This window comes from Cucurbita pepo, chromosome LG14 (genome assembly GCF_002806865.2).
Source record: "Cucurbita pepo subsp. pepo cultivar mu-cu-16 chromosome LG14, ASM280686v2, whole genome shotgun sequence".
In the NCBI taxonomy this organism is placed as follows: Eukaryota; Viridiplantae; Streptophyta; class Magnoliopsida; order Cucurbitales; family Cucurbitaceae; genus Cucurbita; species Cucurbita pepo.
The window spans coordinates 2,380,225-2,396,828 of record NC_036651.1 but is presented as its reverse complement, the minus strand read 5'-3'; the positions used below and the strand labels follow the sequence as shown (position 1 = coordinate 2,396,828).

Here is a 16,604-nt window from a genome sequence, read left to right as displayed (position 1 = left end):
GATGTGGCGGTAGTAAACAAATTTGAAGAATTTGTCACATTCAACATGGAGAAGAGCGGGATTAAATTGGAGATTATGGTAAAATATTGTTTTCCGCTCCTCACGATCAAACGATTTGGGCAGAAGAGCAACGTTTTTGGAGAGGATAAATAGAAAACAAAAGGCAAGTGAAAGTAGCCATATCAAAGGATAAGTAAACACAAGACGATCTAACTAGTGTTTAACTTTGCACACGAAAGGACACCATGTACTCTCCACTCTTACCTAATCGTCACATCATATTTCCGTCTTCATTTGAACGAAGAAACTAATCTAAATGATTATTTTAAACAATTGCAAGAGCTCATGAACATGTTTAAAATGTTACGAGCACGGTTGGAACCTATCTAATTCATGGTATAACCGAAAAACTTCCATTTTGATCACATCTACAAGGCATTGTCACGTCACGTCACACAAAGATTCATAATGTCCTCTCCCTCACTATATTCACGAACGAAAATAAAACCTTTCTCCATCTCTCTATTCACAAAAGTAAGACAAAATGTCAACCCGAACATAACTCAACCAGTTATAATATGCATCATTTCTCTCTTAGAACTGAAAAAAATGTAAAATTAAGATATCCATTCTACACGACTCAAAAGTATGGTACGGTCGATCTACTTACATAACCTAGAATTAATGAAAACAGCCCCTTAATGTAAAGCCAAAACTCAGAACAAATAACAAGGTGTACAAGTTTTCAGTAAATAATGAATACATATGAACTTGAAACTCAGTCAAATGATACAAAACACAAGGAAATCAGGCCAACAAATCTTACATTGTATAGACAGTACTGAAACTGTGGGAAATTTCTATCAGAATTCTCAAAGATAGTAAAACCATTGAGATTCACAACAGTATAATAGTTTGGGCAGCTACAGCCATATGAACAACCAAGAGAATCAAATTCCAATGATATATCTAAAACAATATGAATCATTTCTATAAGCTGGGAATAAATCTACACATAAAAGATGTATGTTTTGAATCTACCTTACAATTGCCATATGCTTTCATCTTTGTCCTCCCAGTGAGAAGTTTATGTCACTGGTCTTCAGTTCATCGGCCGGGTTTCAAAATTGAACACGAAAAGATATAAAAATCGCAAAGGATACACGTTAGTTCATCTTTACTTTTGACAGTTGACTGTGGATAATACATCTCTATACGTCTGAATCTGTCCCTGCCATCAGTAAACTTGCGTTCCTCATTGCAGGAGCATATATATATATATATATACACACTTCAACTATAAACACATTAGTAAAAAATGCTTAATAACATATCACTTCATGTTTAGTGAGCTTTTAACATGCTTCCTAGTCAAGTATTCGGGTCAAACCACCCTACATGTAAATCACTATGTAACAGTCCAAGCCCACTACTAGTAGATATTGTCTTCTTTGGGCTTTTCCTTTCGAGCTTCCTTTCAAGGTTTTTGAAATGTGTATGCTAAAGAGAGGTTTCTACACCCTTATAAAGAATGCTTCGTTCTCCTCCCTAACCGATGTGGGATCTCACACACTATTTGCCACAAAGCACTTTTATGTTACCCCAAACATAACTTTTTTGAGTAGCACTCTCAAACATAGTCTAAGACCAAAACCTACTAAGAAAACTCAGTAGGTCTTTCCTGCAACCGAGAGTGAAAACATGTCTGCAATTTCCTCTAGAGCGTTGGATTCGGCTATGGATTCGCTTTAGTAACTATCGATTTGACCGATATGAAATTTGACACTGGGGAGGAGACATAACAGAGGGAGAAGAAGTGCAAACACATACCTCACCAGACTGCCCAAACACAGTAACTATTTGTTGCTGGACGAGGGTGTGACCATTGCCACGGATTCAGACTGTTCAGACTCACTAGGGCTTCCTCGTGAAGCTTCCTTTTTCAACTTGTGATTGTTGTATGCCACGACCCCGGCAATGGCTGTATCAAGGTGATAGTAATTAGAAACAAATATGGGGATTCGACCTTCTAAACTTGGATTTTTTATATAATTGCGAGAATACCGTGTTCATAATGATAAACTTATGATTCCTTGAAAGAAAAAGAAAAAAAAAAAACAGCCAGCTATCTAAAGAAAATGTCCTTGACTTTGGCACATGATAACAATTTGAACAGGGATCTTATCGGAATAGTCTCCAGAGTCAATTTAACTGGAACAAAATTCCAGAAGAACAAGGATAGACTAGAGCATAGAAGATATACCTACCTTTAGCAGGCTATGAGTAAATCAGTTCATTACATTAAGATATGAAAAATCGCCACAAGTCATGTACTTACCAACGCCATATCCAAAGAGATTAATGATGGTCAACTTTACATCCGCAAATAAAAGAGCTGACAGTAAGACCACGATCCAGTCCTTCACGACTCCAGCAACGCGAATAGTCAAGGCACTTGTATGCGTTATTACAAGGAAAACCGAGAGGTTGAGTGCAAAAGTACATAGAGAGTTGAGCACTAGAATAACAGGAGGAAAATTCCATGATCCACGAGCTTCCATCTTTGGTTTCTCCAGAAAGATCCATGGGATGAGCAGGCAAAGGGCACTACACCAATCCAATAAAATCATTATTGTAAATATGGATGACTCTGTGGGTGGTACAAAAATTTTCAACAGTGTCAATGTTTACAAGAAGGAGAAAGTATAGAGTACATGCCTGCAGGGACTAACATAGTACATGATAGATATCGGATTTAACTTTAGGCCCTTTCTTTTAACCAGAATCTCCATGAAAATTAGTCTTAGAGCTTCCCCTACAACGCCTCCCATTTGGTAAACAACACCAATCCAACTGATGTTTATTTCTCCATATGAAGCCACTAGAACACCAAAACTTATCACTGACATGATCAGTAACATTCTACAGCTCATTAACTCAAGACCTGCTGCTACTCCAAGAATAAAAACGGCAACGGGCACTGCAAGGACATTTGGGAATCCATTGAAATGGAATCAAGATTAATGAAAAATGAACCAAACTACTATTAGGAAATATGCACCAAAGGGTGCTATTGGGATGGTACTCTATTCCACTAAAACTTACTGATTGCTTTCAGCATTTGTGCGAAGGCAACAGAGATATACAGGTAGGCAGTGTTTCCTAGCCAAAGAGTCATTGCAAAGGTTGCACCAATTGGGATTACTGATGTAGCATACCTAAATCATATATATTTCTTTAGATTTCACGCCAGAAATAAATGAAGCAAACTTTCCTTTTTAAAGAAAGCATCCAGATCAAACAACTCTAAAGAGAGAACGAAAAAAAAAAAAAAAAAAACCCCACGCCCCCGAGAAAACCAGCCTTGAAGAAACTAGCAAACTATTCCTCATTAGTTTTGGGCAGAAAATATTACTTCAAAAAAACAGCTTCAAGAATCGATGAGTCGACTTAAAATTCAGGATCTCATATTCTACATTCTTCACACAAGAAGTTAAGAGATTCTAACATTCCCTAATCCATAACAAGGATCTTCATGAAATTTTTCTTCTATTCATCCACTGTAATAAGCAATATATTCAAACAGAACTTTGTAAAATTGATATCTGATAATAGACCCATATACAGTAGCTTTACATACATTTCTGCACTCATACCTTGCTCAATCTTCAGAACCTGAGATATAAAGCAGACTGAGGTTATGACATTCTTGTTTCATATACATTTATGTCCAAACATTGAAGTATTCACAGTATAATTATTGCTCAACCACAATATCATTAATCCACAGTACCTTAAACACTTTGATGAGAAGAAAGCATAAGATGGAAGAGAAGATCATGTGAAGTAAAGTCAAAGCAAGAGGATAAGGAAAATTGATTTCCTTCGAGGACAACACCCACTGCAGCAATAAAAGAGAATTACAAAAGTGTGTCAGAACAACTTCTGAAATGAATATTCATGTTATAGGAATAGAAAACAGCAATCATTGTATTTTTTTGAGAGTTCAACGACATAGCGTAGGGAGATTCAAACCCTTGACCTCTTGATCAAGAACATGTGTCTTAACTAGTATCCTATGATGGTTGACATGGAAATCTACTCAATTCATTCAAGCTCCTAGAAGAAGAAGAAGAAGAAAACGTCCTAAAATACTTTCATAATTACGTAATGAAACCTAAGAATTTAAGACATAACTGTTCAAAATGAATCCAATTGCCCTAGCTCAAACTTCTCTTTTCCAATTTCATCGAACGTTCAAATCACCATTATACGAGAATGACTGAAAAAGAAAAAAAATGGAACTATTGCCGCCAAATTCAAACCTGAACCCAGCCAACAGCCAACTAATAAACAGAAACCTAGTATCATACACCCAAGCCCAAAATTCAACAGTCGATAGAACCAAAGTCAAGATTAAAAGCCCGCACACAACAGCGATTGCTTCTTGAAGAGAAAAATCCAGAACGAACTAGATCTATTACACATTTAATGAAAAGTAATTTCAACAACGACTGCAAGGAAACGCGAGAGAAAAACAAACAAACAAATCGAAAGGAAACGAGAGAATCACCTTGTTGAAGAAGATCTGGCCACTGGAGAGAGAAATATATAGAAGCAGGTAAGCGTAAGTGAGCACCTCCCCTTTGAAGAAGCCTTCCACTCGACGATCCGCCATTGTCCGTCGTCAATTACAGGTTCCAAGATAACAATCCCTCTAACTTCCTGGTCGATGAACTGGGTCGACAAATCGCATGTAATCTCCAATGGCGGATTCAGATTCGCATAAAATCGATAACAAACGCGAAAAAGAGAGAGGACAAAGTAGAGAAACAGCAACGGAAGAAGGTCTTCGATATTTTACGCAATTAAATGTCCCCAATGCACATATTAATTACATATTTACTTGTCAAGCATTATGCATAGCTTAAAATTTTCTATCAAAAGATGAGTATTATCCTATTCATCAATGTATGTTTGTATTAGCTCATTCTCAAAAAGTTGAAATTTTGATATCAATCTGATATTCGTTCATTAGTTTCGATTAACATCTAGATATTAACCAAGAATCGAAAATTATAAATTTTGTCTATAGATAGAAATCTAATAATACTCCATGTTCAAGATTCAGCCTGTAATCTAAAACCTGCATTCTCGTGCATCCTATGTAACCTAGAAATCTATAAGACATTCATTGTTTGAACTTACTATCAATCAACCATGTCCTATATAAGATCTTTGGAACGTCGCGGTCGTCGTCGTGGTCGTGTGATTGTATACAAGTAGGCTCACTACCGTTGACTAATTGGTAAAGGCCCATGGACCAACAAGAGGCATTGGTAATGGCCCATGGGCCAACAAGAGGCATTGGCAAAGCCCATGGGCCAACAAGAGGCATTGGTAAAGGCCCATGGACCAACAAAGGCAAGGCCCGTTTGCCACATTCAACAAAGTCTACCGCTAACGGGTATTGTCTGTTTTGGCCCGTTACGTATCACCGTCAGCCTCACGGTTTTAAAACACATCTATTATAGAGAGGATTCCACACCTTTATAAGAAATGTTTCGTTCCCTTCTTCAACCCATGTAGGATCTCATGTGTTTGTATTATATGAATTAGTACTCGTGTGGGTACGTGAAGTTCACTCGAAACTAAAGACGAGTAGGTAACATGGTCATGTAGTAGGGAATGCTGAAGAAAGCTGAAGCTAACAACCGTCAATCTAAATACAGAGTTCATAGGTATTTTTTTTTTTCACGAGTAAACATAATATTAACATGAAGGGTATTAATGGAATTTTTTAAATTTTAAAGGTAATTTATAGACGTTTTTTTAGGTTAAGAATATTATTAAAGGAATATTCTATTTCTAGAAAGATCGATGACGATTACAATTTAAAATTCATATAATTCATATAATATATGATAATGAGTTATATTGTAGAAAGGTAAAGAGTGTACTAGAAGAAATGGATCCATACTCATTTTGTTCATACCAAACCCTTAATACATAATTCATTATTTTTTTTAATATAATGTTTAAGCTAACATGCCTACTCATATATCATTGATTTTAATACTTTTCATGTATTGGAGAGAGAGTGAGTGGTATCCTTTCTTTATCATATCATAAACAACACTTGGCAAGATCCACGCTCTTTTCCATCCCGACATGTGGTTAAATTCTTCGCAACTTATCAAAAATATATATAATAATTCATCAGTGTTTGGACGTTTTATTTAGGTTTCTGACACGAATATTGACACCAATGTAGTTTAGCTCGCTGTAACTTTGTATGAAAAGGGTCGAGTCTGAATACGTAATTTAGACAAGAGCATAGTGATCGGAAACGATACTAGTAGATAATGTCTGTTTTGGCCTGTTATGTTTAGGCAACGTGTTTACTAGAGAGAGGTTTCTATTCCGATATTAAAAGCCGAAAGGGTTCGGGAATTTAAAATGTATTTTGTGAACATGTGTCAATGTGTCAAAGTTGTGAGAGAAGCACAAACTTGGGCTATCTAACTTCACACATGGAAGCATGGAAGCATTATTCTTCTTCATTGGCCAAGCCATGGCTACCACACATTCAAAGATTCTCTATTTTAATCATTACACAAATAGATTTTTAATTTTGGGACTCTTTTTGGCTTTTAATACCCACCTTCATAATATCTATAATCAAAATCTGTATCGGGTAGACGTATTAGCGATACGTAATGAACTAAAACGGACAATATTTGTAATAATTCAAGCTCACCACTAGTAGATATAGACACCGAGCGATGTGCCAAGAAAGACACTGGGGCTTGAAGTGGGTGGATTGTGAGATCTCACATTGATTGAGGAGGAGAACGAAATATTCTTTATAAGGGTGTGGAAATCTCTATCTGGTAGACGCATTAGCGATATGTAACGAGCTAAAACGAACAATATTTGTAACGACCCAAGCCCACCACTAGTAGATATAGACACCAAGTGGTGTGCTAGGAAGGACGTTGGACCTTGAAGTGGGTGGATTGTGAGATCCCACATCGATTGAGGAGGAGAACGCAGTATTCTTTATAAGGGTGTGGAAATCTCTGTCTGGTAGACGCATTAGTGATACGTAACGAACCACCCAAGCCCACTGCTAGTAGATATAGACACCAAGTGGTGTGCTAGGAAGGACGTTGGACCTTGAAGTGGGTGGACTGTGAGATCCCACATCGATTAAGGAGGAGAACGCAGTATTCTTTATAAGGGTGTGGAAATCTCTGTCTGGTAGATGCATTGGTGATACGTAACGAACCACCCAAGCCCACCGCTAGTAGATATAGACACCAAGTGGTGTGCTAGGAAGGATGCTGGACCTTGAAGTGGGTGGACTGTGAGATCCCATATCGATTAAGGAGGAGAACGCAGTATTCTTTATAAGGGTGTGGAAATCTCTATCTGGTAGACGCATTAGCGATATGTAACGAGCTAAAACGAACAATATTTGTAACGACCCAAGCCCACCACTAGTAGATATAGACACCAAGTGGTGTGCTAGGAAGGACGTTGGACCTTGAAGTGGGTGGACTGTGAGATCCCACATCGATTAAGGAGGAGAACGCAGTATTCTTTATAAGGGTGTGGAAATCTCTATCTGGTAGATGCATTGGTGATACGTAACGAACCACCCAAGCCCACCGCTAGTAGATATAGACACCAAGTGGTGTGCTAGGAAGGATGCTGGACCTTGAAGTGGGTGGACTGTGAGATCCCATATCGATTAAGGAGGAGAACGCAGTATTCTTTATAAGGGTGTGGAAATCTCTATCTGGTAGACGCATTAGTGATACGTAACGAACCACCCAAGCCCACCGCTAGTAGATATAGACACCAAGTGGTGTGCTAGGAAGGACGTTGGACCTTGAAGTGGGTGGACTGTGAGATCCCACATCGATTAAGGAGGAGAACGCAGTATTCTTTATAAGGGTGTGGAAATCTCTATCTGGTAGATGCATTGGTGATACGTAACGAACCACCCAAGCCCACCGCTAGTAGATATAGACACCAAGTGGTGTGCTAGGAAGGATGCTGGACCTTGAAGTGGGTGGACTGTGAGATCCCATATCGATTAAGGAGGAGAACGCAGTATTCTTTATAAGGGTGTGGAAATCTCTATCTGGTAGACGCATTAGTGATACGTAACGAACCACCCAAGCCCACCGCTAGTAGATATAGACACCAAGTGGTGTGCTAGGAAGGACGCTGGGGCTTGAAGAGGGTGGATTGTGAGATCCCACATTGATTGAGGAGGAGAACGAAGTATTCTTTATAAGGGAACCTTAAGAGGAAGTTCGAAAGGAAAAGTCCAAAGAAGACAATATCTACTAATGGTGGGCTTGTTACATATACAGATGAGAGTAAAGATACAATTATATAAATTACGCATTCAGACTCTTAAACGAGACAGACCCTTTTCATACAAAGTTATAGCTAACTAAACTACACTAACTTATTCCTCCATCAAATCAAACTAGCTAAAGGTGTGCATTCGTGAACCCACACTAAAAATTATGAATCCTAACGTCACCAAAAAGCTAGTCAAGTGATTATTGATACTAAAATTGAAAAACGAAACTATTTCCAAAAGAACCCACGATTCCGATTCCAAATACTTTCATCATCATTTTGTTAATACTTTCCTTTTAAAGTTCTTATTTTTATGTTAAGAATCAATGCAACCAAACATATGATTTAAATTTGAAATAATTAGTGTGATAAGATGTAGACTTCCTCTCAAAAGTCTTCATTGTATTTGAAATGGTGCTCGTCCTTGGCACCAACAACACGAAAAAGTAAGCATTTTTGAGATTGCATATCAATATCCATCTGCATGTTCATGTACTTCAACTCAATAATGGGGTATGAGTTGTGGGTTTGTTGTGCAAGTGCAAGCACTTTTGAGCCACAACAGCCCTCCAATGAGGCCTAAATGTGTTCCATTTTCTTTATATAGGACATACCTAGTACGACACTGTTAATTGCACGATAAAAGGTAGGTTTGAGATGGTAACTGATGTCTTATCCATCGAGTTATGACAACGATTCATCGAAAGTAATTTGTAACAGCCTAAGTCAACCGCTAGCCGATATTGTTCTCTTTTGACTTTCCCTTAAGGTTTTTAAAACATGTCTACTAGGAGGAGTTTTCCACACACTTATAAGAAATGTTTTGTTCTCCTCTCCAACAAATGTGAGATCTCACAATCCACCCCTCTCGTGGGCCCAGCGTCCTCGTTGTAGTAACAGCCCAAGTCAACTGCTAACTGATATTGTTCTCTTTGGACTTTTCCTCAAGGGTTTTAAAACGCGTCTTCTAGGGAGAGGTTTCCACACCCTTATAATGAATGTTTCATTATACTCTCTAACAAATGTGAGATCTCACAATCCACCCCCCTCAAGGATCCAACGTCCTCGTTGGCACACCACTCGGTGTTGGGCTCTGATATCATTTGTAACAGTCCAAGTCAACCACGAGCAGATATTGTCCTCTTTGAACTTTCCCTCAAGGTTTATAAAACGCGTCTTCTAAAGAGAGGTTTCCACACCCTTATAAGGAATGTTTCATTCTATTCTCTAACAAATGTGAGATCTCACAATCCACCCCCCTCAAGGATCCAACGTCCTCACTGACACACCACCTAGTCTTTGGCTATGATATCATTTGTAATAGCCCAAGTCAAGCACTAGAAAATATTGTTCTCTCTGAATTTTCCCTCTCGGACTTTCACTCAAGGTTTTTAAAACATGTCTACTAGGGAGAGGTCTCCACACCCTTATAAGCAATATTTTGTTCTCATCTCCAACCAAAGCGAGAGCAGTCGATAAACCTAGGGTTTAAATTTATGGACCCTTTAAACCATCCGAGCATCTCGAGATATCTGTGGAAATATTTTCTATTATCTCGGGATCGATACTATTTAAGACTCAATATGTGCAGAATGGTTTTTTTTATCGTACCTCGAGAAAGTTGGTTACATGTTAACCACTTTTGAGATGCGACTTTATAATAATTCAATTATCACCGATCAACATTAACTCATTATGGTAATTTGTCGCATTCAATATAAAATCACACCCATTAAAAAAATGTGCATTTTCTAAATCAAAATCAATAATATTATTAAAATACCCATAATGCCCCTAGAGAGAGAGAAGAAACATAATTGAAATTGAAATATATAATTAATATTTACTTTCTAAAAATTAATAATTCACAAATGACTGAAAGAATAAACAGAAACCAGCTGAGCTTCACAAAAGCTTCGAGCCTGGTTTCTTAAAGCCCCTCATATTTAATTCTATTTGCATTATCACCCCCAACAAAGTCCTTATTTATACTTTATACACCTATGGCTGTAGAGATGAAACAGAGGAAAACAGAGGAGATTCCGGGGACGTAGAAGCACACTCATCCCACAGGTAAAAATCTCCAATTTTTTTTTTCCCTTTTTTTGTTTTATTTACCGTGTGTTGTTACAATTTACCTCCTCTTTTTACTGTTTCTGCTTCTGTAAATCAATGGAGCTTATGAATGTTCCATGGAAGCCATAAGGAACTCGAGAAGGAAGCTTCACAGTAGCTTCAAGCTCCAAAGTCATGGCGTTAACGATCTGAAGCTCTGATTTCCATTCCTTCTCGTCGTGAACGAACGTCAAGATGTGGCCGTCGTCCTCCGCCTCTGCCCCTTCTCTAGGCAGAAACAGAGGCTCGCCGCCGTACCTCTGCTCGCCGTAGAGATACTTTCTGGATTCTCCGGTGAAGAGATCGACCTTCACAAAACCGGAAACTTTCGGCCATGGCTCTGCTAGAGCAACATAAGCGAACTGGGTTTTTCTCCCGAGTCGATTTCGGTTCACCATTCCGGCCTCTAAGTTCACTTGCTCTGTTTCGGCGATGATCGGCCGACGAGTGGATTTACCAGTGGAGAGATTCAGACGAATTTCCGATAAGATGGAGTTCAAATTCTCTTCACATTCGTTGAAAATGGAGTCCGGCGGCGTCATGCACGACCCAATTACGACGATTTCCTCTGTTTCTGGTTCTTCCCAAGCGTTCCAGAGATGGAAACAGAAGCAATCAGGAACGTCGATCCATTTAATGGCGTCGGCGTCGGTGGCATTTTTGTCCATAACTCCAAATCGGGAGGTTTTTTCTTTGTCATAGATCACCGGAGAACCGCCGCGGATCATCTCCGGCAACTTGAAAACCACCTGCTGGTCGGGAATTATGACGAATTTCTCTGTAATTGCGAAATCGTGCATCATCGTTGGCTGAGGCAGGGGAATTTCAACGTCCGGTGACTTTTCTCCCTCCGGCGAGAATTTGAAGTATTTCAAATATGGCTTTTGGATTACGTCGTAGCTTAAAGCAAACATCTCGCCGGAAACAGGGTCGAGTTTTGGGTGGGCTATCATTGTGGATTTCAATTGGCCGTCGAAATCAAACCGGCCAACGGTTTTCAAATCCCCTGCCGGAGTAACTCTGATTTCGTAAGGCAAATCATCCTCCGACATGGCGAGAAGCTGGCCGTTGAAATAAACCAAACCGGCGTTGGCGACTCCAATTCCATGGCTGTGATCGACCAGCCCAAATAAACCTCTCGCATAGAAAAGCAACAGCCGAGCTATACCAGAGTGACCATGAAGCTCTCCAATGGCTTTCGGAAAAACCGGCCGGCCATAAGCTCGTTCCTGAACCAGCCGTTGAGTCTCCGTAAACCGGCAAGCATAACTAACGCCGCCGTCCTCAGTGAACTCCACAGCATGAACCATCCCATCACCATCAAACAAGTGGTGGCCGGACACCGGTTCATGAAGTGGGTTCGCGCCGTTTCGCACATAAACCCCCCGAATACACTCCGGAACTTTCCCAATCACCGGCAGCCCCTTCCGAACCGACTGCTCCGTCACCGGAGCAAAATTCCCAGCAATTTGAACAGAAGGGTCCGCCGTCTTCGGCAACGAATGCTTCTTCTCCGCCGAAAGCAGAGCATCCTCAACAGCATCAAGCGCCATGGCCGCAGCCCGCTGCAAGAAATTCCACTCCTCCGACACTGAAGGAGGCGAAACCGGCACCGGTTTCGGCACCGTGGTCTTAACCGGAGACCGAAATGCAGTCTGGGAACGCTTAGGAATTTGAATTATGGAAGGAGTATGAAGAGAACAGGCGACTCTGTTCCTGCCGGAATCCATATTTACAGAGAAACGCTCCGACATTGAAGAGGAAAAACCAGATTTGACCCACGAAGAAGAAGCAAGAGAAGCCATAATCGAAATTCAAAAAATGAAGAAAAAGATTTGATTTTTTGTACAAAGAACGTTTGAGAATTTAGTGTGAGAGAGTGTGTGTGTTTGAGGGAAAATGGCAGAGGAGAGGGAGAGTATTTATAGGGGGGAAAATGGGGGGAGGGGCAAAATGGTCAAATTAAAAAATTGTTGGAAAAGAGATCCGACCACGTGTAGGATCAGCAAACGAAGTGAGTCTGTGAAAATTGAAATACCTAAAACGTCACTCAAAACTTAGAACCTTCCTCCCACCACCACCACCATGACCCCGACACTTTTGTGTAATATATGATTTCAATGTCAATTTAAGTCTAGCTCAATTAATAAATATAATTTAAATATTAATCACGATAATAAAATATAAAAAAATTAAAATGAGATTCTGTCGCGATTCTTGCATTTCTATAAATTTAAGAAAGATTCTCTAACGATGGTTCCCGACTTGAACCTACCTTGAGAGCTTCCTTCTTAGGCTCTAGGCTCCACAACGTTTACTTTTCCATCTTTAATTGGTCTATTGTTCATTTTCTCGGTAATTTCATCGTTTTGAATAATGGACTGGACAGTAACAAGCAAAAATATATATATTTAATTATTTTGTAAATTACAATGAAATATTGTAAGGTTAAAAGGGGAAGTACAAAAGCACTCTCAAAGTTTGATTTTAGTGTCTTTTTTTTTTTTTTTTTNTGACTTGTTGAAAGACTTGGAAATAAAAAAATGATTTTTTTTTTTAATTTTTTTTTATTTTGGTTGAAATGTAATGAAGTAAAAATGTGGAAAAATGACTTTTTTTTAAAGCTGACGTGGCATAATAAGATGTGGTAATAATTAAATTAAAATAAAAGAAAATTTATTTCCAAAGAAAAGCTTAAAAATTTACTATTTAAATTTATAATTTAACCTTGTATAAGAACTTTAAAATTAAAATAGCAACTGTTGGGCTTAGGCGGTTACAAATGATATTAGAGCCAGACACTGAGTGGTGTGCCAGCGGATTGTGACAGGTGGTGTACTAGTGATAATGCTGGGTCTCTAAGGAGGTGGATTGTGAGATCAGTTGGACAGGGAAACAAAACATTCCTGATAAAAGCTGTGGAAACCTTTTCTTAACGTACGCATTTTAAACTCGTGAGGCTGACAACAATACGTAACGTGTTACAAATCAACTCCATTAATAACTAGTTGAGTATTTAACCTATATTAATATTAAATTTTCATCGACATATTTTCAAATATGCATGAGTTTCACAAGACTGTGTTGATCTAACAGAGGTGAGAGTGTAAACAAACATTTTACTGTAAGAAAGATAAATACGTGTTTTATCTATTTAGATTAGTGTCGAATTTATTACTTATTAAATGTTTTGTCAGATTTGGAACGACATCTCGAGCCCAACTATAATATTATGTTTAGATGAATAAAATATTTAAAAAAAAAAAAAGTGTTTATTTTGTGATAATTGATGAATATAAAACTAAAGCCAATTACTTGACTTGGTCTATCCAAAATGTGAGGCAAAAAGTAAGAAAGAACCTTAAAAAGAAGAGAGAGAAAGAGAGAGAAGAACGTGGAGGGTTATGATTGGTCGGTTATTATTTGGTTGGTCACAACGCGGAAGACGTTATTGGTCCGGTTGTGCACGTTTACGTCTCTAATTTATTTTTAATTATTTATAATTTTTATAAGAAATAAAAAAGAAAGAAAGAAAAAAAAAAAAAAAAAAAAAAACCCGCGTTGTGGCCTCTATAAGAGTCTAAGAAACCGCACGCGTGGCAGTTGGTGGTTGGCGGTGACGGAAGCCACTAAAAAGTAGAGGAAATGTGTCACCGTCAAATGGGAAAAGCCTGACGGTGAAACTCAAAAACAAATATCCCACGCGCTTCTCTGCCGTCAAATCTGTGGGTTCGATTTGGTTCGGTTCGGTTCGACCCGGTTCAAATATTTTAAATTCAACTGGTCCACTCAATCCTCTCTAAAATATTTTGGTTAGATCAATTTACATGGTTCAAATTATTTATATTAAAATAATATGACGACTCGAAAAACTCGATCAACTCATCCGAATCTAACTCATACGATTTAAGTTGAGTTATCTAAGTTCAAATAAATAAAAACTCGATACCTAAATATCTGCTATAGTTAAAAAACCTTGTGGCTAATGACGATACGTAACGGGCCAAAACAGACATTAGCAGTAGGCTTAAGTTGTAAATAAATTAGATTCGATCGAGTTAATCGAGTTTTTCGAACCGTCGTGTTAAGAATGAGAAATAAAAATAAAATTGGAATCCAAGGTATGTATTTTCATTGATATTCATAACGTTTAAATAGGATACAATCTACCCACTAATCCTTGCAAATAAGAAAAATATAAACTAATTAAATATTGAGAATAAAATAAAATATACTATTAAACAAATCATAAACGAAAGAATATTAATTGATTACGAATATGTAATATATATTCTATAATTAATTATTATAATATATTCTCCATAATAGTGGATTAAATATATACGTAACTAACATTAATTAATACAGCTTTATTAACAATTTAAATTAATACGCATTTTTAATAAGTTAATAAAATGCTTTAAACTTATCGTAATTGAATAAAGAATTATATTACTTTGGTCAACTAATATCCATTAAATTTAGGGTACCCTCACTTATTAAAATTTAATTTAAACTCAATAATATAAATGCATTTAAAGTATATTAAGATCACTTTATTGGTTCTTTTAAATATTTTTTAACTGATCACTTTTATTTAAACGTGATCTCGATTCATTCATGTACCTCTTGTTTTCTCGATCGTTGTACCTTTGCTTGAAGTGCCAATTTTGATATTATACTGTCCAACACGTGATTAAAAAATTTAGGTCTATTTGTGGGTTATATTTTTTCGGTCAACCCAACTCAACTTTACCTATGTAAATCCGGCGTTTTCGCTGGCACTCGTTCCTTTATCCAATCGATGTGGAACCGCCCCCAAATCCACTCCCTTTGGGGCCCAGTGTCCTTACTGACACACCGCCTTGTGTCTACCCCCTCTACGGGGAACAACGAGAAGGCTGACACATCGTCCGTTGACTGGCTCTGATACCATTTGTAACGACCCAGATCCACCGCTAGCAGATATTGTACTCTTTGAGCTTTACCCTTTCGGGCTTCCCCTCAAGGCTTTAAAACGTGTCTACTAGGGGAAGGTTTCCACACCCTAAGGGTGATTTGTTCTCCTCCTCAACCAATGTGGGACACTCCCTTTGGGGCCCAGTGTCCTTACTGACACACCGCCTTGTGTCTACCCCCTCTACGGGGAACAACGAGAAGGCTGACACATCGTCCGTTGACTGGCTCTGATACCATTTGTAACGACCCAGATCCACCGCTAGCAGATATTGTACTCTTTGAGCTTTACCCTTTCGGGCTTCCCCTCAAGGCTTTAAAACGTGTCTACTAGGGGAAGGTTTCCACACCCTAAGGGTGATTTGTTCTCCTCCTCAACCAATGTGGGACATCACACCCTACTTTTAAAATTATTATGAAAATTAAGAATATTTGACATTTGTAACTGATATCAGTGATACGTTATGACTTGTGAATGTTCAATATTTGAACATTATCAAATTTTAGTTACTAATGTATTACGTATCAATAATTAAGATTTTTTAACCATTAAAAAAAAAAAAGACAACCCGACAACCCCATTGAAAAAAGAATGTTGGGTTTGGTAGTAAACTATATTCGTGTCACTCAGATCACCAATCCAACCAACTTGAAATTTCACGTTTGTCCAAAACATTTCCAACTCAACATCATGCACCGTCCTAATTTGAGCATATTAAAATAATTATTTACTAAGTATTTTCAATACTCAAAATTTTTTAAATTTTTTTCCGATAATGATAAGGATATACAAAACGAGTGACAGATCAGAAATTGACTCGAGCCATGATATAATATAAAGTTTTTATATCATCAAAATCGGGTTAGCCTTAATACAAGGGAAAACATCAAACTTTCACATGGTATAAGGATATGTTCCTCATTCCGAAAAACCTAAATTTAAACCTAAAAATCATAATTATCCACATTGAAATCCATCATTTTTTAATAATTTAATTTTTAATTAAAACAGGTTATTATTTAAATGAATCGACAGTTTTAGTTTATTATTTTAAAACTTATCCACATAGTTCTTTTAAAATTATATATATATATATATATATATATATATATATATATATATATATATATATATATATATATATATATAT

The 16,604-nt window shown here is 37.7% G+C and overlaps 2 protein-coding genes across 2 annotated transcripts; both read right to left on the bottom strand.

Moving 5' to 3' along the window:
* Positions 1 to 760: 760 nt before the first annotated feature.
* On the bottom strand, positions 761 to 4,885 carry LOC111810598 (probable sugar phosphate/phosphate translocator At3g14410). The gene is made up of 8 exons (XM_023697328.1): positions 4,574 to 4,885; positions 3,794 to 3,901; positions 3,641 to 3,675; positions 3,106 to 3,218; positions 2,719 to 2,980; positions 2,339 to 2,607; positions 1,831 to 1,981; positions 761 to 1,231 (listed from the first exon to the last, which is right to left on the bottom strand). The coding sequence occupies exons 1-7, from the start codon at positions 4,676 to 4,678 to the stop codon at positions 1,857 to 1,859; spliced, it is 1,017 nt and encodes a 338-aa protein (XP_023553096.1). The 5' UTR covers positions 4,679 to 4,885; the 3' UTR covers positions 761 to 1,231; positions 1,831 to 1,856.
* A 5,311-nt stretch (positions 4,886 to 10,196) lies between these two features.
* LOC111809781 (9-cis-epoxycarotenoid dioxygenase NCED1, chloroplastic-like) lies at positions 10,197 to 12,420 on the bottom strand. Its single transcript, XM_023696204.1, has one exon. The coding sequence runs from the start codon at positions 12,300 to 12,302 to the stop codon at positions 10,530 to 10,532; it is 1,773 nt and encodes a 590-aa protein (XP_023551972.1). The 5' UTR covers positions 12,303 to 12,420; the 3' UTR covers positions 10,197 to 10,529.
* Between the last annotated feature and the right edge of the window lie 4,184 nt (positions 12,421 to 16,604).